Here is a 25314-nt window from a genome sequence, read left to right on the forward strand (position 1 = left end):
TTTGTCAAATTTACTTAGCACTAGAAAAAAGTCTTTTAAAAGTACACTGAATGTTTTATACACTGAATAATAAATTTTCTTGTTACTGTGATCTAAATTCTAAGGCTTAATACATTATACTTGTCAATTTGTCATCATAAACACTTTCCTCCTCTCCTTTTCTTTACAGATTACAACCAATACAATATATAAATTGATCATCATCATCTATGAGCAGCAGAAGAAGAAGCTTCCTTTAGTTTGTTTCTCTGATGAATCAGCTGTGTTAACGGTTTGACGAGAGGCATCTCCGTCTCTGACAGACATCAGAGAGCAGGTTCCGGGAGATTCAGGTGATAAAACTATGTTTTCTGAAGAGAAAACTCGTCGGTTCGGTGGAGGAACGATCTGTGGCGCTGAAACAGTGGTGAGGTAACGGAGGAGCATTTGAATTATCTCAGTGAAATTTGGCCGTTCGTTAGGATCTTCTTTCCAGCATGATGTGACAATCATCTCTAAATCTCCTGGTAAATCCTCTGCACTTGGCCTCAAGTTCTATAGAAAAAAAAACAAACACAATTAGTCACAATGGCGGTTTCAATACCTACAATTCATCTTCCCTACTGAATCAAATTCTTATCCAAGAGACCAAGACACGACCAACATTGCCATAAGAATCTTTCAATCAAGTAAAGACCATATGCAGAGAGACCACAGCAGAGATACAACTTGTATCAGACAAGGGAGTTCAATCTAAGTTTCAGTCTGGTTTCGATTTGTGCTTTTCAATCTTAGTTAACTGTAAAGCTTAGTTAACTGTACAGTAGATGGTTTTCGTTATACACTTATAATTCAGTTTTACAAATAACTAATTTTAGGAGTGGGAAACAAATTATAACCCGATTGGTTTTCCGGTTTCAAACTCCAAAATCTGTAACCAAAACCGATTTATATGTGATCAAACCAAACCAAGCTCAGATCAGTTATTTCAGTTCTGCTTCAGGACCAATTTATATGGATTAGGAGGTGTGTTATTACCTTGAATGCAGCAGCATAGGCTGCTTGTAGATTGGACATGCCTTCAAATGGTAACTTGTTATGAATAAGTTCCCACAAGACAATGGCAAAGCTGTAAGCATCTACTTTATGATTATAGTGTTTCTTCTCTCCTTGCCTTAACGTAACCGTACTGTAAAGCTGTTTCATTCATTTACCAGGTGTCAAACAAAACAACCGCAAGAAGAAGAAAATATTCCGGGGTTAGTAGTAAAATAGTTACCTCAGGGGCCATCCATCGGTAAGTACCAGTCTCTGCGGTCATCATCTCGGTTAATGATTCTTCTCTAGCTAAACCGAAATCAGCGAGTTTCACTGTCTTATGATCTGCTGATAAGATCAGATTCTCTGCAAATGCAATTAAGATCATATAAGTTTTTCCATATAAACTTTAGAAGTAACGGTTTTTCTATTTTCAAACCTTTTAAACTTCTTTCCATTTACCTGGTTTAAGATCGCGGTGAATGATTCCGTGGGAATGTAAACATTCCATTGCGCGAGCAATGTCAAGAGCAAACCCTACAGCCAAACGAATGTCTAAAAGCTTTGGCCGCAAGCTCACTAGATATTTACGCAATGTACCGCCAAGTAGAAGCTCGGTAACTATAACCATCATGGGCTCTTTGCACGCTCCAATGAACTATACGAAAACCATTTTTCCCAAACGTTTTTGATTACAACCCAATACTTGGTTAACCAAAATGAACAGGGTTTGGGAATCATAAACATAAAAATAAGAGGCCAAACCTTGACTAAATTCTTGTGCTGGACTTTAGACAACATAGCAATCTCTCTAGCAAACCGGTTATCTCTTTTAGCAATCTCTTCAGGGGATTCACCTCTTTTAATAATCTTAATCGCCACTGTTTGGTTTCTATACCTAAAACAAACAAGAAAACACATTTTTCAATCCATCAAACAACTTCTCCAATCACCAACCATTCTTGTAACACTAATAATGATTCATGATTAACACAAACATAAATAGTTCTCTAATCACAATAAAAGGTTCTCTTGTGCTTCACATATGCAAAGATTCAAACTTTTTTCTCAAGACCAAGTTCTTCTTATTCATACACTATTCTTCTTCAATCCAACAGTTAAAAGAAAACTCAAAACAAAAGTTCTGAAAATTTTGCTCTGTAGCAAAGCAATGATTGAACGGATTTGAAAAAAAAGACAGTTTTTATTGGAAGTCAAAGCTTACTTTCCCTCATAAACTTTGGCATGAGCACCTTCACCGATCTTAGGACCAACAAAGAGATGACGAGGATCAACAAGCCATTTAGGATCCAATTCCAACTCTTCGTTTGAGTAAAACCCACTTGCAGATCCCATTCCTTCCCCCACAAAAATCAAAACCCAAAACAAAAGAAGAGATTTTTTTCAACAAAACACAAACCCTAGCTGCTTAATATGTCAAAGCTGGGCCCTTTTTGATTGATTAAACATTCTGTTTTTTGGTTTTATGGGATTGGGAACTATTACAATCAGATAAAGAAACAAAGATGCCTTTATTCTTTTGGTGAATTAAGGGTTTCAACATAAAAAAAAAAAATAGAGAACACAGAAGAATAAAAGAAAGAAGAGACAACAATCAAAATCACAATTCGTCAACTACAAAAAAAAAACTGCACGAGAAAGAAGGGAATTTGAGAGAGCGATATGAAAGAGAGAGAGATGATGGAGAAGAAAAAAATGGAAGAACTGAAGTTGACACTGGAACTGGTGGAAGAATTGGTCAAAATCTCGATGATTCGGTGTTTGATTTGGTTAAAGATTTCTTTTATAAAAACAAAGGTTTTTTGGGGGTTTTGATTGAGAAGAACCAAAAAAAAAAGAAGAGTAAAGAAATCGAAAGTGGTTTGCTTTTTCCGCGTAGGCGTCAGAGCGAGAAGAGAGGTGACAAGAAATCTCTCTCTCTCTCTCTCTCTCTCTCTCTCTCTCTCCAAAGACAAAAACACTTATTACAGACGCGGAAGCACACCCCACCCCACGGGTCCTTTTCACCACTTTTGCTTATTTTTGTATTTAGTTTTTGCTCTTTGTTTCAAATCATATATATTCATATGTGTTTTATGTGTCTAGACATCTAACATTTTGAATGAATTTTCCCTTTTATGTGTCATTTACGAAATTTCTTTAGCTAGTTAATTCTTAATTGATAATTTTGCATGTTTCAAAACTAAAAATGATTTATTTACATATTTCCTGAATAAATTTTCAAATATGAACTGTTTAATGTATCAAAGATTCTACTTTATTGAGTGGTTTAAGCTAACTTTATAGATCGATTTCTAGAACTTTGTGATATATAAATTAACTTATGACAGTGAAGAAAAAAAGAAATAAAAAAGAAGACCAAAACTGAAAAGTGAATAGAAAAATCTCGTCGGTGAGGTAAACAAACCAAAAAACAATGAGGTAGGTGGGATCCATTTACCCTATAGCTTACGACTGTCCTTGTGTGTACCTTTGCATTGCAGATATATATCTTTTTTCACTTTTCAAAAATCATTTTCAATTTTTATATCATCTCTTCTTTTGTCGATTATGATGAAAATTACACATGTTTTTATTGTTTCTATTTTTGAATAGTTTTTTTTTTTTGACATCAAAGACTCCATTATATTAAATTAAAGGTTTATAAACTTCTTTTGAATAAGAGCCAAACAAACCAATAAACTTACATAGGAGGAAAAGTAAACTACAAACATTGTTCTTAAAACATACAACAAACAAGCTTTAGAGCTTGACTTGAAACCATAAAAGTAACAAGATAAACAATGGAGACAACAAGTCTTGATGATAAAGAATTTCAACACAATATGAGGCCACTCATGGTGATGGATGACCGACCAATGCCGCATGGTCAGCCACCTTGTTAACTAATGCTGCCAACGTTGCAAAAGAACGAACGCGGTGTTTGAATTCCGAACATGCGCCAAAAATCCCTGAAAAGGGGGTCACACGTTGGACAAAACGTAAGTCTCGTGAACCAAGAACCTGAAAGGGCACTTGGAGAGGGTGTAATGTTGCACAAAGCTTCATTTGCCATTACTAGGCCTTCCATAACACTCAAGCGGAGAGGATAGGAAACTAAATCCTTAGTTAGTTGTATAAGCCATATGCCTACCATGATGGGGACTTTCTTGGAGTTTTTCCTTGATAGATGGATACACGCTCTTCCATTTGAAATATATAAAAGGAAGGTACTCTCCCCTAGGGAGGAATTAGGCATCACAAGCGCAAAAATATGGCTCTCGTTAATGGAGGACATTGAAACAAAAAACTCAAACTGTCTAGGAGTTGCCCGTTTAAGCCAAAACAATAATCCTGCCAAATTCGCAGATACATTGACTGTTTTATGTTTCTTCTCCTTGACGAAGAAATTGGTGATAATGGTCTCTCCAAAGTGGACGAACGTGATGAAACCGCACTAGATGGGCTAATAATTGGTTTTAAACTTGAGTCATTTGTTATTGGGCCAGCGTTCACAATTGAGAAAAAAGAACAAGGCCCAAAATTTAACTAGGGCTACGACATCGGTTATGAAACCGTAGAGAATCTCTGTACCAGTGAGCCTTGTCACGGCGGCAGGAAAGGAACATCTCGAACGCAACACGAGAACCTCAACCGAGATGAAGGTAGGTCCGGTGAACTCGTCATTGGGAGAGTGTTGGATAGATCTCTTATGTAAGGAGGAAATCGGAGACTCGCTCCTTGAACGGGAGGAAAACGGATCTAACGGTAACGACTTCTTTACATGGGTAGTTTCCGGTGTAGACAAAACAAGAGCACAGATCAAGGTTCGCGAGAGGTACGATTGAGAGAGTATGTTGAGATGGGTGAACAGTCGCCTTCGGGTCTCGGAGCACCGCTGGGAGGATCTGGTGAGTAATGGAGATTGACAATACTGGGCAAAGGGTCTTCGGTTCAAGACCGAGAATAGATCTACAATGGGGGGAGTAGAGAAACACAAAGCAGTGTCGGTTACATAGATCTTCGGGGATTAAACCCGAGAAGTTGGCCAACGTTACCGAAGACCAAAGCTTCTTCGCCAGCAAAGATTGAGAGCGGAAGGCTGCTAGAGTGAATAAAAGGTTGCCTAGTTCTTCGGGGGATGAGCCCGAGAAAGTGCACGTCGGCGACCAGATCAAGGAGGTCTTCCTTAGAAACAACAAGTTTTGAATGTGGGCGGAGGAAAAGGAGCTGATATCGATGGAGCTTGTGGTGATACTGAAGGGGTTGATTAGATCTAGAGAGTCTTCATCAGCGACTAGGGCTTTGAACGACGCGGAGGAAAGATTCAGTGGTAGGGCCTCCAAAAGAGAGCAAATATGTCTGAGAAGAGTAGTGCCATAGCAAGATCTCACCGGTGTTGGAATTAACCGGTGGGATATGGAAACAGTTCTCGTCATGCAAGAATACCGACGGAGTGGGATCTCTATTGTAAAGAGGAGAAAAATATCTCCGACCACCAGATCTGAGTTTACTGAAAATGAATGGCAGTCGGGATGGTAGCACACTAAAAAATACTCATGAACGGAGAGGACGCTATAAGAGAACAAGAGATAAGAGAAGATAGTCCGACGCCGGCGAGCTATAGCCTCACCGGCGTCGGAGAACTGACTTGAGATGTTTGTCTCGATTATTGTGTCTGAGCGCTTTTTTTAAAGAGACTTTTTTTACTGGAAATAATATCTTCTTATTCATCCTATTTTTGAATAGCTTTGCTGATCTAAATTGTATCCTAAACGGCTTTAATAAATTGGTTCCAGTTTCTATAAAACTAACATAAACAAAAAGTAAACTGGACTGTCTTTTGACTCATAACTGTGACTTTTGTGATTGCTTCAATGCTTAGGCCGGATAATAATATTGATGTATAAACTGTATATCCAAAGATAACCAAACTAAACCGAGTCAAAATCTTATTACATTACCATTCTGGTATTTGCCATAATTATGTATAGAAATTGTATATCCATTCATGAAGTCAAAGGCTTCATGCATCCTTCTTCTTTCTTCACTGGCTCTGGAGCTTGGTCTAGGCAACATGAAACTCCGTTTGCACCTTGGCAACAACCTCCTGTGAAACCCTTATGCTCCACAGGTTCGCGTGGTTCCACTATGCCGTTACCGTTTGGGATTTTATGCTCATCCTCTTTTGCAGCTTCCTCACCCTCTGCTTTGAGTCTCATCCCTCCCTTGAAACGGAAATTATCATGGTTAAACAAAGAAATAAACATTATATTGAATGAACCTAAGCATTCGAGAAATCGGAAAAAGGTAGGAACCTTTAAGGTCCCTTGGCAATGTTTTTCATAAAACAATAAAAACCTCAACCAGAGTACACATTACAGGGTTACTTTTTGCTGTCACTATGCAGAAACTTGGCAACTATTATAGCTATTACACTGTAGTTTCAGATAGTCATACTAGTTAAGACATAATAGAGACTTCTAACATCTACTAGCAAACAAAAGTTTTTATATGTTGAAAAACAGTTCTGATTCCAAGATCTAACACGAGGTTATACATCTTACTTAGAAGCACTGATCTCGGTATACAATTAGAATACTGGACCCAAGGAAATGTATTAACAAAGACATATTTACTGTTGGAACTGAATTTTCAGAAAGAAGTTTCAGAAAATTGCAGGTTTTGGGACAGTGATTTTCCGGCGACTTTCTGGCCGAATTCCGGCCAAGGCTGTTCGGAATTGTCGGGTTGATAGTGCAATGGAAAGCTGGTAACGAGTACTACAATATGGTATACTCATACGTCCAAAACGGAGTTGATTTGAATGAGAAATAAGAGTGTGAAGTAAGCGACTTGGGATGGTTTGGGAAATATCCCACATCGGAAATATGACTGATTTTTCACTCATATATATATATATATATATATATAGTTTCACACTCTTCTAGTTTCAAAAGTGTGTAGATGGAAGAGGGAAGATTCCCACACGCGAACCGAACCAAACCGGGCTGGGCCGAGCACGGACGCAGGGCGGGCCGAGCACGGACGCGAGACGGGCCGGGCTGGGCGTGGACGCGGGCCGTAGGCCCTGGGCTTTTGAGTTTTTTGGAAAGCTTTAGACCCATTTATTTTTTTTGGAAAGACTTGGTGTGAACTCCAAGCAACTTGGGCAACACTCCGAGAATATTCAGTGAATATTTTCTTGAGACCTCCCTCCTTCCACTATATATAGAGGCACAACCTCTCATTATTTCTCACACACAAAAACAAAAAGCACTCCTTTCTCTAAAGATCTCTCTCCCTCTCCCTTGCTTAGTTCAAGTAAGTTCTTAGTTTAGTAGGCTCGAGAGTATAAGGTAGATCTGTTCGCTTGAGTTCTATTACGGGTGTGCTACTGTAATAGTTCGTGATCAGTTGTATCCTGGGATTCATAAATCGTGATTTATTTTATGCTTTATATTATGCTGTTGTAATTCGTTTCTGATTTCGTTAATTTAAATATAATTCGCATCTTTTCTCAATTCAATTTTTGCGCTCCTAACATCTACAACTAGCTAGAAAGCAGAAGTTTTGAAACAGACCTTGAAAGGTTTTGTATGATTTCTCCGTTCGCCATATGCTAATCAAGCATTGCAGGCACATCTCATCAGGAGTCACATAGCCATACCTGCATAATATATAGCATATATCAGTTTCTGATGCATAAAGAATTACAATTCAATTTCTTTTCTGAATTATACAAGCAAGTTGAGTTTGATATTTTCTTACCAATGGCCAGACAGCTGAATCAGGCTGAAAACAATCAAAATTCCAGCATACTTGTGCCCACCAATAGGAGGACATGGCAAAACTAAATTTTTTTGTGAAAGTCCACGTGAACCTACCTCTTCCTTGAACTTCTCTATAAGAGCTGGTCGCTCCACAAAGGAACCAGTTAACTCTTCCTGAATCAAATGTTTTCTTTCACAAGCACATCTTCCACAAAAGCATCCACATCTGAGTCCTGAAGAAAATGTACAAGGATAAGCAACAAGATAGCTACAGTATCCAAAACAACGCATCACAAGAATGATCACAAATTGGATTTTTAGATGCAAATCTCGATTGAGTAATAACAACAATGAGAAAATGTACAAGAGAAGATGACTACAGGATCCAGAACAACGCAAAGAATGAATGATAACAAAGTAACATATAAGCATCTATCAATACAGATGGATCAGAAACTGGATTTTCAAATCCAAATATTGAATTTAAACATCATCATCTCCACAACTCAAAGACACAAAATCTCAAGTAATAAGATTTGGTTTGTTAAGCTGCATGGAAAAAAAAGTAGCTCCTTCCTGGATTTATTCTTTTAGAAGCGTGGAAGATTCAGAGTTGGAAGCGCTGACGGCCATATCACGTTAGGGAAGCGTCGCTGGCTGAAAAAAAAATGAAGAGGACGGGGGTGATTACGTTTTAAGGGAAGAAGATGACACTTTACTATAATTACTTATTTATCCCTCGTTTAGTAAATAAATATTCATTTTTGTGCCTATGAAGGCTCGAACCTCACACCTGGGATACATTAAAATCTGTATTTAGTATTTAGTTATTTACTACTAAAATGCTATAAATTACAACGTCTAAGTTTTAGGTTTTGATGTTAAATTTTTTTTAACTCATGTACTAGATATTCTGAAATGACCCGATCCGTTTTTTTAATACTAATATTAATAATAATTAACTAATTAGCTAGTGATCCCATATCCACTAGCCACCTAACCACAACCAACCAAATAGCAGAAAATATCCATCAAATATCATTAAGTCAATAATCAATAACCAATAATTAAATAACCTATATCTATAATAATTCAATCAAGTCATAAAACATAACATCAGCGATCTAGCAATGCTCTACTGATTTAACTCTAGCAACCGAACAAAAGCCAGACAACACATCAATGAACCACTAGAACATCCTCCTCTTCATCACCTTGATTCCACGATCACACTTTGCCTTTACATGCACCACAACACATATGAGATGTGTGAGTATTTTATAAATACTTAGTGAGGCAATCCTCCCATCTACTGGGCTATACACACAAGCAATTGAGATATCTCTAACCATCAAACAACATACAATAACCAAACAACAAACCAGGACACTGCATCGACCGACACCAACCAATGCATCAACCGACACAAGCTTGCATCGACCGATACAAGGTTCACCTGCATCGACCGACGCACGCTCGACATTGCACGAAATCCCTAGTTGCATCGACCGACGCCTCCACATGGCATCGACAGATGCTCCCAGGTCAAACCGCGCCATCCTCGTTATGCACATGTCGAACATCGTTTTTTCTCCAAGCTTCTCGCTGGAACTCAGTCCCTAACCCACCAAGAACACATAACCAATGCCATAAAGAAGCTTCCCAAAGCCTTTTGCGACTCAACAACGTTCTAACAAGCCAAATAAACACATAAACAAGCAAATCAGAGAAATCTCAAGCTTAGATAAGCCATGGTCATGCGCTCACCTTTGCCAAGGAGATTCTGAATCTCAAACAAGGAGATTTACACTCCTAGGAAGCTCCTACACTGATCTCAGCTACAGATCTCTACAGGAACAACCTCAAATTCCCAAAATCTCACCGAAAACCTCAAGAACAGTGAAGAACTTTTATTCTCTCTTCTTTTCTCTCAAAAGTGGTTAAACTCGCCTAATGACGATAAAACTCTCTTTTAAACTCGACTTCAGGGTTTACTTATCCAAACCGCAGTGTTTAACTTAAACTCGGTTCGTGAAACCGACCTTGCATCGATCGACACCACCCTTGCATCGATCGATGCACATTCCAAATCAGGATTCCAGTTCGCGGATGTTACAATTCTCCCCCACCAATATAGATTTGTCCTCGAATCTCGAACAACCATCAACCAAGCACTCCCGTGTAACCGTCTCCACGGCCTGCACTCCTCCAAACGATCTACGAAGATCACCTCTATGACAATAAACTCACGTTCCAGGCATCATTTGCTCTTGACTTTTAGACTTTTCTTTACTCATACGCATTAACCTTGAGTTTCTATTGGCTCCTCATCAGGCTAAAACCTGCATGTCATAATATTGGCTCCTCATCGGGCCTAAACCTGCATGCCATAATATATAAGGAAGTCCAATATTTGTCTCTCGGGTTGCCACCCTGCAGCGCGCCCCCAGATCTTCATCCGAAGTCGATATACCAACCGTACTCGCAAGCCACAAAGTCTCAGAATATGGTGGTACTAGGAGAACTAAAGTCCCCCAAGAGTCATTCAAGACCAACTGTCTTTAGAGCAAACAATTCTGAACACGTCTCAGTCCTATCCCTAACCAGGTTTCCTTCCCGTTGTTTGCGTAAAACAACCCAATGTCCTACCAACCACATATCCCCTCACTGGAATACCCCATATCCACATAAGGATCATCCAAATGCCACAAGGGCCACCACAAAGGCCAACAAATGTCCTAATCAGGACTACTACAAAGGCCAAACAAATGTCTTAAACAGGATCGCCACCAAGGCCAAACAATGTCCTAAACAAGACCTTCACAAATACTACTTGTCCCAAAGGGACATCACGAAGAGCACTCGTCTTGAAGGACCGTCACAAACACCACTCATCCCGAAGGACCGTCACAAAGACCACACATGCCGAAGGACCGTCACAAAGAACACACATCCAGAAGGATTGCCTAAACATGTCACATGTCCCGAAAGACCGTCACGAATACCACACATCCGAAAGGACGGCCTAAATATGCAACATTCTCTAAACAGCCTGCCACAAAGGCCACACAATGACTAAACAGCCTGCCACAAAAGCCACACAATGGCTAAACAGCCCGCCACAAAAGCCACACAATGTCTCAAAAGACCGCCACACACGGCACACAACCCCTAAAAATGGGCAAATTCTAACTCACATAAAACTTACCATTTTTTTAGAACTTTCCACTTTTGGAAACTTTCCTCTTTTAGAAACTTGTATTTCAGGAAATTTATCCTCTTTAACCACTGTCTAGCGGAATTTCGTATCACGAACACCTCCTCATCTTGTTACTTAGTCGCACTATCAACCATCCCTAAGCGACCAAGTAACATGAGAGATGGGCTGGAATACTCTATTTCTGCTCTAGCCACGGACTACAGTTGGGACCAGGCTAAACAAGTTCAAGTCGCGACCTACTTCTCAAACCACTTCTTGAACTTTCCTTCATCCTCACCTCTGGCTCCAAAGTCTGCTCCTCAATACCATCATAGTAGCAAAGGACTCTCATCAAAAGAATCTTCTTCTTCCGAAATTCCTTGATCCTCCTCTCGAGAACCCTCACTGGTCTCGCTTCCAAGGTAATGTTAGGATGAAGATCCTCAGGAATCTTAACCAACAACTGATCATACTCGCGGAGATACTTCCGCAACATAGACACATGGAAAACCTTGTGGAATGCACGCATAACTTCAGGCAACTCCAGCCTATATGCAACCGGTCTCACCCACTCAATCACTCTGAACGAACCCATATATCTCAGACTCAACTTAGTCTCTGTCAATAACCTGTTCGGACCATGCAACTTGGCCATCTTGAATTACACTCTGTCTCCTACCTGAAACTCAAGATCTCTCCTCCTCTTATCGGTATAACACCTCTGCCGATCCTGAGCTTCTTTCATGTACAACTTTAGAACCCGAATCTTCTCCAATGTCTCCTAAACAAAACTTGCCCCGTACATGCTCCTCTTCCCACCTGAGTCCAGCATAACGGTGTACGACATGACCTCCCATACAACGCCTCATTAGGAGTCATCCCAATACTCGTCTGGTAGCTGTTGTTGTAAGCAAACTTTGCCAAGCTCAGGTGATCTGTCCAATGGCCACTCCAATCCAACACACACATCCTCAGCAAATTCTCCAACGTCTGGATCGTCCTCTCTGACTGCCCATTGGTCTTGAGATAATAAGTTGTACTCATATACACTTTAGTGCCCATCTCCGCCTGAAATGCCCTCCATAACACCGAAATGAACTTGGAATCCCTATCAGACATAATACTCGCTGGCACACCATGCAATACTATCTCATTCACATACATCTTAGCCAAGATCGCTGCTCCATCAGTCTTCTTAATGGCCAGAAAATGTGATGACTTAGTCAACCGGTCCACAATGACCCAAATAGCATCAAACGCCCGGGACACTGGCAATCCTACAACGAAGTCCATCGTAATCATGTCTCACTTCCACTCTGGAACGGGAAGGCTCTTCAGCAACCCGCCTGGAACCTGATGCTCAGCCTTCACTAGCTTGCAAACATCGTACCTCACGACCACTAGCTACATCCTTCTTCATCCCGACCTAGTGATAGTACCTTCTGAGGTCACGGTACATCTTAGTCGCTCTTGAATGAATAGAAAACATGCTCGCATGAGTCTCTCTCAGAAATCTAGTGAACCCCAATCTAGAACCGTAAGGGCTCTGATACAAAATTGAAACGACCCGACCCATTTTTTTAATAATAATAATAATAATAATAATCTTTAATTAATTAATTAGCTATTGGTCTCATACCCACTAGCCACCTAACCACAACCAACCAAACAGCAGAAAGTAACCATCAGATACCACTAAGCCAATAATCAATAACAAATAATTAAATAACCCATATCCATAATAATTCAACCAAGTTATAAAACATAACATCAGCAACCAAGCAATGCTCTACTGACTCAACTCTAGCAACCTAACAGAAGCCAGACAACACATCAATGAGCCACTAGAACATCCTCCTCTTCATCGCCTTGATTCCACGATCACACTTTACCTTTACCTGCACCACAACACATATGAGACGCGTGAGTATTTTATAAACACTCAGTGAGGCAATCCTCCCATCTACTGGGCTATACACACAAGCAATTGAGATACTTTTACCTATCAAACAACATACAATAACCAAACAACAAACCAGGACACTGCATCGACCGACACCAACTGGGGTTGCATCGATCGACACAAGCTTGCATCCACCGATACAAGGTTCACCTGCATCGACCGACACTAACACTGCATCGACCGACGCATGCTCGAAATTGCACGAAATCCCTAGTTGCATCGACCGACGCCTCCACATGGCATCGACCGATGCTCCTAGGTCAAACCGCGTCGTCCATGCATTGCATCGACCAACACACAAAGTGCATCGACCGATGTACATGCCGAGCATCGTTTTTCCCAAAGATTTTTGTCGGAACTCCATCACTAAATCACCAAGAGCACATAACCAATGCCACAAAGAAGCTTCTCAAAGCCTCTTGCGACTCAACAACGTTCTAACAAGCCAAATAAACACATAAACAAGCAAATCAGAGAAATATCAAGCTTAGATAAGTCATGGTCATGCACTCACCTTTCCTAAGAAGATTATGAACCTCAAACAAGGAGATCTACACTCCTAGGAAGCTTCTACAACGATCTCAACTACAGATCTCTACAGGAACAGCCTACAACTCCCAAAATCTCACCAAAAACCTCAAGAACAGTGAGGGACTTCTTTTCTCTCAAAAGCGGCTAAGCTTCCCTAATGACGACAAAACTCTCTTTTAAATTCGACTTCAGGGTTTTTTTTACCCAAAACACAGCGTTTAACTTGAACTCGGTTCGCAAAACCAACTTTGCATCGATCGACATCACCCTTACATCGATCGATGCACATCCCAAACTGGGATTTCGGTTCGCGGATGTTACATATTAACCCGTCGTACACCGCGGGACTATATTTATTCAACTAAAATATATAAAAATTTTAAGTTATATTTATTTGTTTTTATATATATATATTCAGTTTTATTATTGGCAATCCTGGACCGGTCCAACCGCGACCCGGTAGACATTCCGGTCCGGCTAACCTCTAAAAATCGGACAAATAAAAACCCACAAAAAAATCGGAAAAACCCGTTAAAAACCAGTGAACCGATGTTTGAACCGGCGGGTCGGACCAACAGTTCAGTATCAAATTAAAATATTTTATTTTTTCACACTTCAAACTCAAACCAAATTAAAATTAAATGTTGTTATTTATAGAAAACGTAATGAAACCCATGTATCACATCCCTATATAGTTTATACACAACAACAAAAAAATCTTTATATACCAATAGAATAGAAAAGTTAACAAACGTCCAAAATATGTAAAAAAACAGGTATGGCAATGAGTTTAAGAGGCAATATAAAGGTGAACACTGAATTATTACACTGATGCGCGGCCAAGACCTTTACGTTTTTGCATAATTATTTTTATTTTGTTATGGAATGGAAGAAAAATCAATGGGTTGGTTTATGATGATGAAATTTAGAGTTTGTTGGGGACTTGATCGGTATATATAGGGGAGGAGAGGTTTAGAGTATGTTGTTAGGTTTAACTAAAAAATATTAAAACTAATATTTTCTAAAAATTTTAAAAAATATTTGTGTAAACAAATAATATATTTTTTTATCAATTAACAATTATTCTATTGAACATATTCTAAAATTTTTGATTTTGTTATCTTCATAAATTTAGCTAGTTACCACAATTCCCAGATTTTGATTAATCACCATAAATGTTCGATTTCAAACAAATATTATTGATCCATAAATAGAAAACCAAATCAAAGATTTAAATTAAAATTGCACAGATGTTGGCTGTTATTGTTTTTTTTTTAAAATTAAGATCTTAACAAATTTAGAAAATTGTTTTAATCCAAAATCATCCTTCTGAAAATTCACAATTATTTTTTGTGTGAATTTAGTTGTTTTATATTAATATTAGAGAATGTAACTCATTTAATATTTGAAAAAATATAATTGAATGTCATATGTTAGGTAACCATGTAAGAAGAATTCAAAAAATTTGAAATATTTTCTTAGAAAATAGCTACGTTAATTATTATGTTTCCAAAACAAATTTAATCTCTTTCAATAGTTATGTAAGACGTAATTACTACGGTGAGAATATTTCTTTTTTTGAAAGTATAATAGTTATGTAATCAATTTGTTTCCAACACTATAGAGTAAGTAAATTAGGATCCGAATTTTATGGAAAATTGTGTTTAATATAAGATTTGTAATAGTAATTAATATATTTATTTTATTAATTATCAAATTAGTATTTAATGTAAATAATACTAGTTCCAATTTGTTTTGGAAAGTTATGATTATGGGGGAATAATTGTTTACAAAAATCGAAAACCTTATCATAATTTAATAAATAGTAAATTATAAATTGAAAAATATTTAATGTCAATGGCATGATTATAAATAAGTTTCAACTCCATAATTTATTTGCTAAATGTCTCCAAAAATGTATATAGAGATTTTAGTATAGATTAATCATGATTGTAATCTATTTATAATATGATTTTATGTTTGGTATTTATGTTAATGTACATAATCTACGCAATTTGGAACTTTAAACACATAGATCTAAAACTAAAAATAAGTTTTTTTTTCAAATATTAAATTCTCCTCAACATTTTTTCCCTTTTCTTCATCTCTCAATTGTGAGAAACCGGTTTACCATCCTTTATCATAGATTACGAGTTATAGAATTTAAAAACTATGAAATATTTATTTTTGGTGCTATGAGCATCCACAATGTACTTCTTACATGATCCAAAGTCACACTTTTTGTTAACATTATCCAACGCAACAAATTTGATATCTTGAACCGTCTTCATTTTGGTTCTTAAGAGTATCATCAATGTTTCTCTTAAGGTCATTGATATCATATCATAATCTTAATAGAGCCATCAGTTTTGTTTATCAACAATTAAGATTGTGATCGGCGTCTAGGTTAGGTAACCAATCAGAATGATTATTTTTTGAACTACCACATTTTTAAATTTCATAACTAACCAGACATAAATTTGTGAGGATTGATCCTACTTTCAAATATAAATTATTTACTTTTCGGAGATAAATAAAGATTAATCAAACAATAGAGAGAGATATTATAAAAAAGAGATCAGATGTATACTTAAATAAAATACATAAAACCTTAAATCAGATCAAGTCCCATTACATAAATTACACCTTAAATCAGATCAAATCCCATTACATAAATTATTAAGTTATATTAAGTATGATGCCCTACAAGAGAGAGAATATCAAACAGGGCGGCAGATTCACATCCTTCTGAGCGAAAATGGTTTGTAAGGAGCTGATCTACAATCAGTGAATTCACGTCGATCATTTGCATTGCTTTTATGATAACAAGATCTGGAGGATTAGGCTCACGAGCATATAACCTATGTAAAACATTTTGGACACTACCCAGAATTTAGATAATAATTAATAATGCTCCTAAAAAAAAAGAAAAAACCAAAAAAAAAATTCATGAACTTAAAAACAAGTACCTCGGATGCCCATGAAAGAAAGATTTCATACCATCTTCACCGTATGAGAATAGAACAACTTCTGAACCACAAACTGCAACAAGACCATCAACGGCATTACGTAGTCTTGTCTCCCGATTCCCGTAAGATATATCCATGGCTGACAGTGAAGTTTGCCGAAGGGTTTTGGTGAGAGACGTAAATCTGGGAATAAAAAAAAGATTAATTAAACGTATAGTAATTTTGTAAAAAATGACAAAAATGAAAATGACCAAAGAAAAGAGTATTTTTGAAAAAAAATATCTTTATAAAATTATTTCTATTATTTTCTCTTTTTTATATACAAAATAACTAAATTATGAATCCTATGTTTTAAATATTAAATCCTACCTTCTCAAATATTAAGGTGTGGACATTTTCATGGCTACAAGCAAAGAAAAAAATAATAATTTATACAAAAAAAATTGTTTTAAGCATTTTTTCAAGCATGCAGTGTTAAACCCAACATACATGCTTGCAAAAATACTTTAAACATTTTGTATCCATGCTTGCAAAAATACTTTATACATTTTTTTAAAGCATACATGTGTTAATTAGTCAAACTCACAGTCATATGGTAGAGCAGATTAATATTAATATTTTGAACAATACTTCGGTTCACCCCTAGAGGTGAACCCCTTTGTTCACCCCCTCTAATGTTAACCAATAAAAACATGCCACCTAAGACTAAATTTAAACCATATATTGAATTAAAAAAATAAAACAAAAGCTGTTTTGACGTCGTTAACGTCGTTGACGTCTCCCATCTTTTACATTTTTTTTTCTCGGCCCCCTGTCTTATATATATATTATACAATAGTTTTAGGCTATTATTACTGATTAGGGTTTTTGTTCATCTTTAATCGGTAGGTCTACTTCATCAATACTTTTTTTTTTTTGGTTAAACTTTGGATACTTTCTCTTTTTATTCTTTATTGGGTTCTTCGTAACAAACGCTAATCAGAAGTTTTTCACAAATTTACAGAGGAAGACAGAGATAATATCAATTTAGACATCTAGAAGAAGGAAGACTTCAGTGTTATACAAACATCAACTTGTCAGGTGAAGTTACGCAGATTCTCTTTTTTGTTTTCGGTGCCAATATGAAGTAGTTTCAGATTCTCTTATCATTATTAAACTAATATATTTTTAAAAATTAGTGGTGAAAAATAGAGGTATTGTAATCGATACATATGTGTGAGTTTCTATATTAAAATATTTATGGATTATGTTTTTCAGGTCATCTTTTTCTCTGTTGTGTGTTGATCCGGATATATTGAAGTCTGGATTTGGTGGATGTTAACAAAGACGTACTAATTCCGCAAGGTAAGACGTAAACATCAATTAAAAGATTTTTTTTTCTAAGTATATTTACTAGGAGATATATGTTCGAGATATATGGTGCATCAAAAGATGAATTTTTTTTTCTATAAATTAAAAAATTTATTAAATGTTATAGTTTTTTTTTGAGACAGTTTTTGTTTGTAAATTTATAAAATAAACTGTGAGGAAATAAAACATAATTATTTATCAACCCTCAAAATTTTAATTTTACCAATCCGCCCATATGTAACATTTAATCAAAAATTTTAATAGATTGAGTAACATATATTTGTTTTAAAAAAAATCAAATCACAACATATGCATAAAATACATATTTATTAATCATATGTATTATATGATAATTTAAAATAATTTGTTAATAAGATCACAACATATGCATAAAATAATTTGTTTATACATATTTAAGATTTTCTTAGTTTACAATTTAATTTACAGTTTTTTTACCCTTAATAAGAAATTTTACAAAGTGGTTTTTCAAATAATAGTACATATATAGTAATATTAAATGGTTAATGCAGATTAATTGCAATGGAGAATAGTTATATAAGTGAAGATTTTTCCCCCAAGGAAGATTATGATTCAATAAGTGTAGACACCGTTTCAGTTAGTGAATCTGTAGAAAAAGAAGATAACATAGCCAACAATGAGAATTATGTCCAAACTGAAGAGGTTGTTATTCTAGAAGCAAACATAGAAAGTGAGCTGAAAGATGAACTATGTATTGGCATGGAGTTTAGCTCTGATGAGACTGCTCATACAACTTACCAAAAGTATGGAGGCAGTCATGGTTTTGACGTAAGGAAACAACAAAGGACGATAAAAAAAGAGAAGGTAGTAAGGCTTCGTTATGTTTGCTCAAAGGAGGGGTATAGGAAAGAAACTAATGACGAAAAATCTTATTCACAACCAATCACACGTTGTGGTTGTAATGCTCATATGACGTGCTACCTACAGAAGAACGAAAGATATAAGATTGTGTCTTTTGAGCAGAACCATAACCATGATTTAGTGATGACACCTATGAAGCATTTGTTAAGGGGCAATCGTGCATTATCTATCTCTCAAAAACAACATGCTGATGATGCTGAGATGTCAGGAATTTCAGCAAAAGCAAATGTTGAAATGATGAGTAGAGAAGTTGGGGGACGAGAAAATCTGGGGTTTTTGGCGAAAGACTATCAAAGTTACATATACCGAAAGCGAATGGCAAAAATGGAAAAGGGAGATGCTAGAGCAGTTTTGGAATACTTTCAGAAAAAAAAAAGGGAGTAATTCATCATTCTTTTATTCAATGCAGCTTGATGAAGATGATATGATCACTAATATCTTTTGGGCATATGATCGGTCTATAAGTGATTACAATCTTTTAGGAGATGTTGTTTGCTTCGACACAACTTATAAGACTAACGAGTATGATAGACCCTTTGCTCCATTTGTCGGAGTTAATCATCACAAGCAAACTGTAGTGTTTGGTGCTGCTCTTTTATATGATGAAACTATTGAGTCATATAAGTGGCTTTTCGAGACTTTTCTTGGAGCAATGTCTGGAAAACAACCAAAAACAATTCTGACTGATCAATGTGCAGCAATGGCGAATGCAATAGTGAAGGTATTTCCTGAAACAAAACATAGGTTATGTGTTTGGCATATTTATCAGAATGCTGCAAAGAAGTTGAGTCATGTATTTCATGGAGCAGAACAATTTGCCATGGACTTTAGTAAGTGTGTATATGACCATGAGGAAGAACAAGATTGGTTATTGGCATGGAGTGATATGCTCGAGAAGCATAAATTGACGGAGGATAAATGGTTGAAGAATTTGTTTGAGCTCAAAGAAAAATGGGCAATGGTATATGGACGTCATAATTTTACAGCAGATATGGTGAGCACACAACGTAGTGAAAGTATGAATAATATATTGAAAAAATATTTGAAGCGTAGTTATAACTTGTTGTGCTTCTTTGGACACTATGAGAGAGTGTTGGAGGATCGAAGATACAAGGAATTGATTGCTGACTTCAATATGATGTATACCTCGCCGATATTATGTGCTAATGTAGAAAATGTTGCAACATGCACAGGAAGTGTATACGCCTGAAGTTTTTAGCTTGCTCCAGAGGCAATATATAGTTATCGGTGATTATGTTGCTACAAAAGTTAGTAAGTCTGAGATGGTGTATGAATACAAAGTATCTTATCGTGGTGTGGCACGAGAGCATTTGGTTAATTATGATGCTATAAGCCAAACAATACATTGTGGTTGCATGAAGTTTTCTTTTGCTGGGATCTTATGTCGTCATGCATTGAAAGTGCTGGACAAGAAAAATGTTAGAAGAATTCCATCTACATACATTCTAACTCGATGGAGCAAAGAGGCAAAAACACGAAGAATATCTTATTATCATCCGAAGACACTTAATGAAACAGAGAAGCAATCGATTGGAAGGCGATACAGCCATATATGTCGTACTTTCCGTGAAATTGCATCTGTTGCTGCTGATCATATAGAGTTGACGTTGTGCGCAAATGAAGATGCCATTCAATTCCTTAGAAAATTGGAGGAAAAGAAAAAAGAACTTGTGAAAGCTAATGCATGGATGCCCCAAAGCTCAGATGTTGGACTTGTGGAAGAAGAAGAAGAAGTAGAAGACAAGGAAGTTCCAAATGCACGTGGAATAAAAAGAAAAGCTTCTGTTGGACGACCAAAGAACCAAAAAGTTGGTCCCCATGGTCGATACTTGAATGTTCTTGAAGTAAAAAATCGACGTACATCAAAATCATCAAGTAATGATACAGCAAAAAAAAAGTTATCATTTCAGGTATTTGATATATATTTTTTCTTTTTAATATAAATATATATATATATATATTCACTTATTAATATAATTACATATATATTCACTTATTAATATAAATATAAATATATATATATATATGTATATTAACATTTAATAAAATGATAAATGCTATAGGACACTACTCTTACTCCAGATACTCAATTATCTGTTACTACCACTAGTCCGACCTTACATCATGAGTCATTTATCTCACAAGTGTTCAAGGTAAACAATTCATTTTTACTATTTCTATGTTCTTAAATTATTTGTCATTTTTATTATTAATTTGAAGTCTTATATTTTGTAGGAATATGACAAGAGTTATGGTGGTCCATCTTAATGCTATGCTATACCACTTCTTTTTTCCCAAAATCATATAAAGCTATATCACTTTTCATTTTTCCTTTATGAAATCACATTTTTGCAAAAGTACATTAGTATTATTTTATTCTAGAATGATCTTCTTTTTATTATTTTCTTTCAAATGCGCTTTTTTTTTGGCTTAGGCGTACATGTTTATACTGATAAGAAAAAAAAAATTGTTGGATCGTAGAGATGAGTAACGTCCAAAATCTGTGTTCATAATGATTTAATGAACAATACTTGTAAATACAAAATCTTCATTTAAATATTTGTAAAAACTAAAAGACAGGGGACCGAGAAAAAAAAAATGTAAAAGATGAGAGACGTCAACGACGTTAACGACGTCAAACAAAATAATACAGCTTTTGTTTTATTTTTTTAATTCAATATATGGTTTAAATTTAGTCTTAGATGGCATGTTTTTATTAATTAATATTAGAGGGGTGAACAGAGGGGTTCACTCCTAGGGGTGTGAACCCAAGTATTGTTCTAATATTTTTAGTAATATAATCGCTTACAAATTGGTCGTTCAAAGCATACATTATAATTTATAAATGTATTTTTTTACAAATATAATCTTTTACATTATTCGACGTATATTACTATTTTTACTATAAACTATATTATATCGATAAATATTTTTCGCGCTGTATGGCAGATCCGTTCCTAGTTAGTCTATAATCAGTAATCATTTCTCTTTGTCGATTATGATATAAATTACACATGGATGTTTTTATATTCTCTGTTTTTCAATAGCTTTTCTGATCTAGATTTAAATATCATCAAAACCGAACTAAAACTAAACCATAATTGTATCATTCAAACTAAACCAATATTGTATCATTCGAACCAAAGTCAAAACGGCTTTAAATATTTCTATAAAACTATAACTTAAACGAAATGTAATCTGGACTGCCTTAACTCATAACTGTGACTTTTGTCATTGCCTGTACTTAGGCCGCATGATAATATTGATGTATAATTGTATATCCATGTCAATATAACAAGATAACCAAACTAAACCGAGTCAAAGATGGATTACATCCCATTCCTGTATTTGCCATACCGAAACCAAATGATTGTTACATAGTTCCGAATATTATTATTACCTCTCCATGTTTACTTTTCTTCCTTTACTGCTATATTATAATATGGCTACCAAAAAAAAACTTTTCTTGTATAGGTCAAAAGAGGAGGCCAGGAGGGTGGTGCAGGTTGTGTAGGTTCTTAACCTGACCTTCTGTAAATGCTGTAAGCCACGGCTATGGTTGCGACAGCTGATACTGCTGCTGCTCCCAAGAGAACCTCTTCTTTCCCCATTGATCTCAACCAGTTTAGCTTCATGCATCCTTCTTTCTTCTCTGGCTCTGGAGCTTGGTCTTGGCAACACGAAACTCCGTTTGCACCTTGGCAACAACCTCCTGAGAATCCCTTCTGCACCACAGGTTCGCGTGGTTCAACTTTGTCGTTTCCGTTCGGGATTTTAAGTTCATCCTCTTTTGCAGCTTCCTCACCCTCAGTTCTGAGTCTCATTCCTCCCCTGAAACGGAAATTATCAGGGTTAAACAAAGAAACATAGTTTTGAACGAACCTAGGCTTTTGAGAAATCAGAAAAAGGTAGGAACCTTTAAGGTCCCTTGGCAATGTTTTTCATAAAACAAAACAATATTTTTAGATAAAGTGACTGAATGCAGGTTTATGAGCTTCTTAGTTCGGAAGATAACAACCTCAACCAGAGTACACATTACAGGTCTCTATGCAGAAACTTGTTAACTGTTCTAGCTCTTATGCTTTAGTATCATACAGTCATACTAGTTAAGACATAATTCGGACTTGTAACATCCATTAGCAAACAACAGTTTTTGTATGTTGGAAAACAGTTGTGGTTCCAAGTTCCAACACGAGGTTATACATCTAGTGCAAGATTCACTAGACGCATTGGTGTTGGTATAAAACTTATACTGGACAAGAAGAAAAGTTTTAACAGCGACATATCTACAACTAACTAGAAACCAGAAGTTGGAAAGCATACCTGGAAAGGTTTTGAATGATTTCTCCTTTCACGATATGCTGATCAAGCATTGCAGGCACATCATCAGGAGTCACATAGCCATACCTGCATTATAGCATATATCATTTTCTGATGCATAAAAGATTACAGTTCAATTTCTTTTCTGAATTATACAAGCATGTTGAGTTTGACATTTTCTTACCAATGGCCAGACATATTTCCAGCTGAATCAGGGCTGAAGACAATCAAATTTCCAGCATACTTGTGCCCACCAATATGAGAACATGGCAACACGAAGATATTTTCTGAAAGTCCACGTGAACCTATCTCCTCCTTGAACTTCTCCATAAGAGCTGGTCCACACACTCCACATCTCTTATCCCGGCTACCATGAGCACACACAAACACAAAGGAACCAGTTAACTCTTCCTGAATCCCAGAGGTCCATGGTTTCCCTTTAACAAGCACATCTTCCACAAAACCATCCACATCTGTATCCTGAAGCGCCCTTTAACAATAACAACAAGAAGAGAAACATGTACAAGGATAAGTAACAAGATGGCTAAAGGATCCAAAACAATGCAAACAATGATAACAGATAAGCATCTATCAACCGAATGATCAGAAATTGGATTTTCCGATCCAAATCTCGAGTTTAAACAGCATCATCTCCACAACTTAAAGATAACAAAATCTGAGTATCTTACAGGTTTTAAATCCCTAGAAATCGAACTACTAAGCAAGAATTCAAAACCAGAAAGCCAAGTCCTATTCAAAAACAAAAGCAGGCTGAGAAAATCGGATCGCCGATGAACTTACTTGTATCTAACCATCTCCGGGAAAATCAACACATCTCCATCCGATTCACCACCACCACACACCGTCAACTTCGTCTACAACAACAATAACAACAAAAAAAAACATTCACAAACTAAACAAGACTCTTCACACCAGAAATCAAAATCTCAAATAAACGCTTGTGTTGTGTTAGTTTACCTCAACTCCGAAATCAGCTTTACGATCCTTAAACGACTTAGCGAAGCGCTGAGGAAGACCTTCAGTTTCAACACGAGGAATCCAAGTCTCGTGACTCTTGTAACAAAGGAAAACATGGCGACCGTACGGCCCAACGGTACCGGCGAGCGTATCAGTGTACATCTCTTGCCGTTTAAATCCATACACCTCATCTTCCGAAACCGGCACAGCGTTGATAACGTTCTCCTCTCCTACTTCCGCCATTGAAGTCTTCTTCCACACACCAAAATCTAGGGTTTCGCAGAAGCAGTTTTAGAAGAAGAAGAAGAAGAAGAAGAAAGAGAGAGAGAGTTGAAGAAGCGAATCGATCGAAATGAAGATGTTAATTTCGTTATCATTTAAATAATTTTCTGGAAATTTTGGAAATTTTTATGTTTTAATTCATTAAATCTGAAACCAACCGTCTCTCGCAACTCCACGCCAATTGGGCCTGATGTTAAAGTGACAGGTCGGTGACTCAATCCTTCTACCAACCACGGCTGACAAAAGAGGTTCGACTTACGTGGGCTAATCACCTACCAGTCTCTCCTCGTCCGTCAAACTGATACGGTCACAGACGTTAACTATAATTAAGTGAGATGCTCTTTGAATCTTTGATTGTTTTGAAGTGTTATACGTAAAAACTACTAATAAAATTATCAATTAGGAAACACCACACGTAATTAAATTCATTTTTTTGCAAGCCAGTCTGACTAAATAGATTATTTTTATTTAACAATTAGAGATTAATAGTTATAAAACTTTACATCTCTAGTTTACCATTTCTTTTAAGATTGCTTCTGTTTTTATAGATTCCTTTTAGGAAAACTAGGTATGGAGTTTTAGTAAAATAATTATTATAAAAATTCTTTAATTAAATTTATTTATTAGATTCTTAAACTATTTAATAAAAATTTCAATAACATACAATTTTTTGAAAAATCTTTATATTTTATTTGAAAAATATACTTTAAAAAATAATCTTACCTTCACATATGATTAAATAAATAATTATCAATGCTACACAATACACACATCAAATTAAACAAATTTTTACGATTAACTGCCATGAGATTACATTGCAGTCGTGTTATTTCGTTCGCTTTTATACGTAACTTTTCGTTCGCATCTTTTCAATGTAACCTTTTATATGTGTCTTTTCGTAGTAACTTTTCGTAAATATTTTTTAATTTCTGGAAAAATGAATAAATGCAATCTACAGTCATTTCTTCTCTTCTTAACCTTAAAATCATATTTTTGTATATTTTATGAACT

The 25314-nt window shown here is 36.2% G+C and overlaps 2 protein-coding genes, 1 long non-coding RNA gene and 1 pseudogene across 3 annotated transcripts; 1 reads left to right on the forward strand and 3 right to left on the reverse strand.

Annotated features, from left to right (window-relative positions):
- Positions 1–33: 33 nt before the first annotated feature.
- Positions 34–3082, reverse strand: LOC104780001 (serine/threonine-protein kinase STY13). Its single transcript, XM_010504462.3, has 6 exons — positions 2243–3082; positions 1783–1915; positions 1480–1675; positions 1259–1383; positions 1018–1176; positions 34–534 (listed from the first exon to the last, which is right to left on the reverse strand). Exons 1-6 carry the CDS (start codon positions 2371–2373, stop codon positions 208–210), a joined length of 1071 nt encoding a protein of 356 aa, XP_010502764.1. The 5' UTR covers positions 2374–3082; the 3' UTR covers positions 34–207.
- A 2816-nt stretch (positions 3083–5898) lies between these two features.
- Positions 5899–8449, reverse strand: LOC147945503 (uncharacterized). Its single transcript, XR_015596596.1, has 3 exons — positions 7789–8449; positions 7602–7687; positions 5899–6245 (listed from the first exon to the last, which is right to left on the reverse strand). It is a non-coding gene; the product is annotated as an uncharacterized LOC147945503 (long non-coding RNA).
- A 10454-nt stretch (positions 8450–18903) lies between these two features.
- LOC104783627 (protein FAR1-RELATED SEQUENCE 5-like) lies at positions 18904–20912 on the forward strand (annotated as a pseudogene).
- A 1037-nt stretch (positions 20913–21949) lies between these two features.
- LOC104780002 (altered inheritance of mitochondria protein 32-like) lies at positions 21950–24591 on the reverse strand. Its single transcript, XM_019244562.2, has 5 exons — positions 24022–24591; positions 23845–23918; positions 23228–23533; positions 23047–23130; positions 21950–22554 (listed from the first exon to the last, which is right to left on the reverse strand). The coding sequence occupies exons 1-5, from the start codon at positions 24262–24264 to the stop codon at positions 22242–22244; spliced, it is 1020 nt and encodes a 339-aa protein (XP_019100107.1). The 5' UTR covers positions 24265–24591; the 3' UTR covers positions 21950–22241.
- Positions 24592–25314: the final 723 nt, after the last annotated feature.

The sequence above is a fragment of the Camelina sativa genome, chromosome 4 (genome assembly GCF_030686135.1).
Source record: "Camelina sativa cultivar CO46 ecotype springtype chromosome 4, ASM3068613v1".
Classification (NCBI taxonomy): Eukaryota; Viridiplantae; Streptophyta; class Magnoliopsida; order Brassicales; family Brassicaceae; genus Camelina; species Camelina sativa.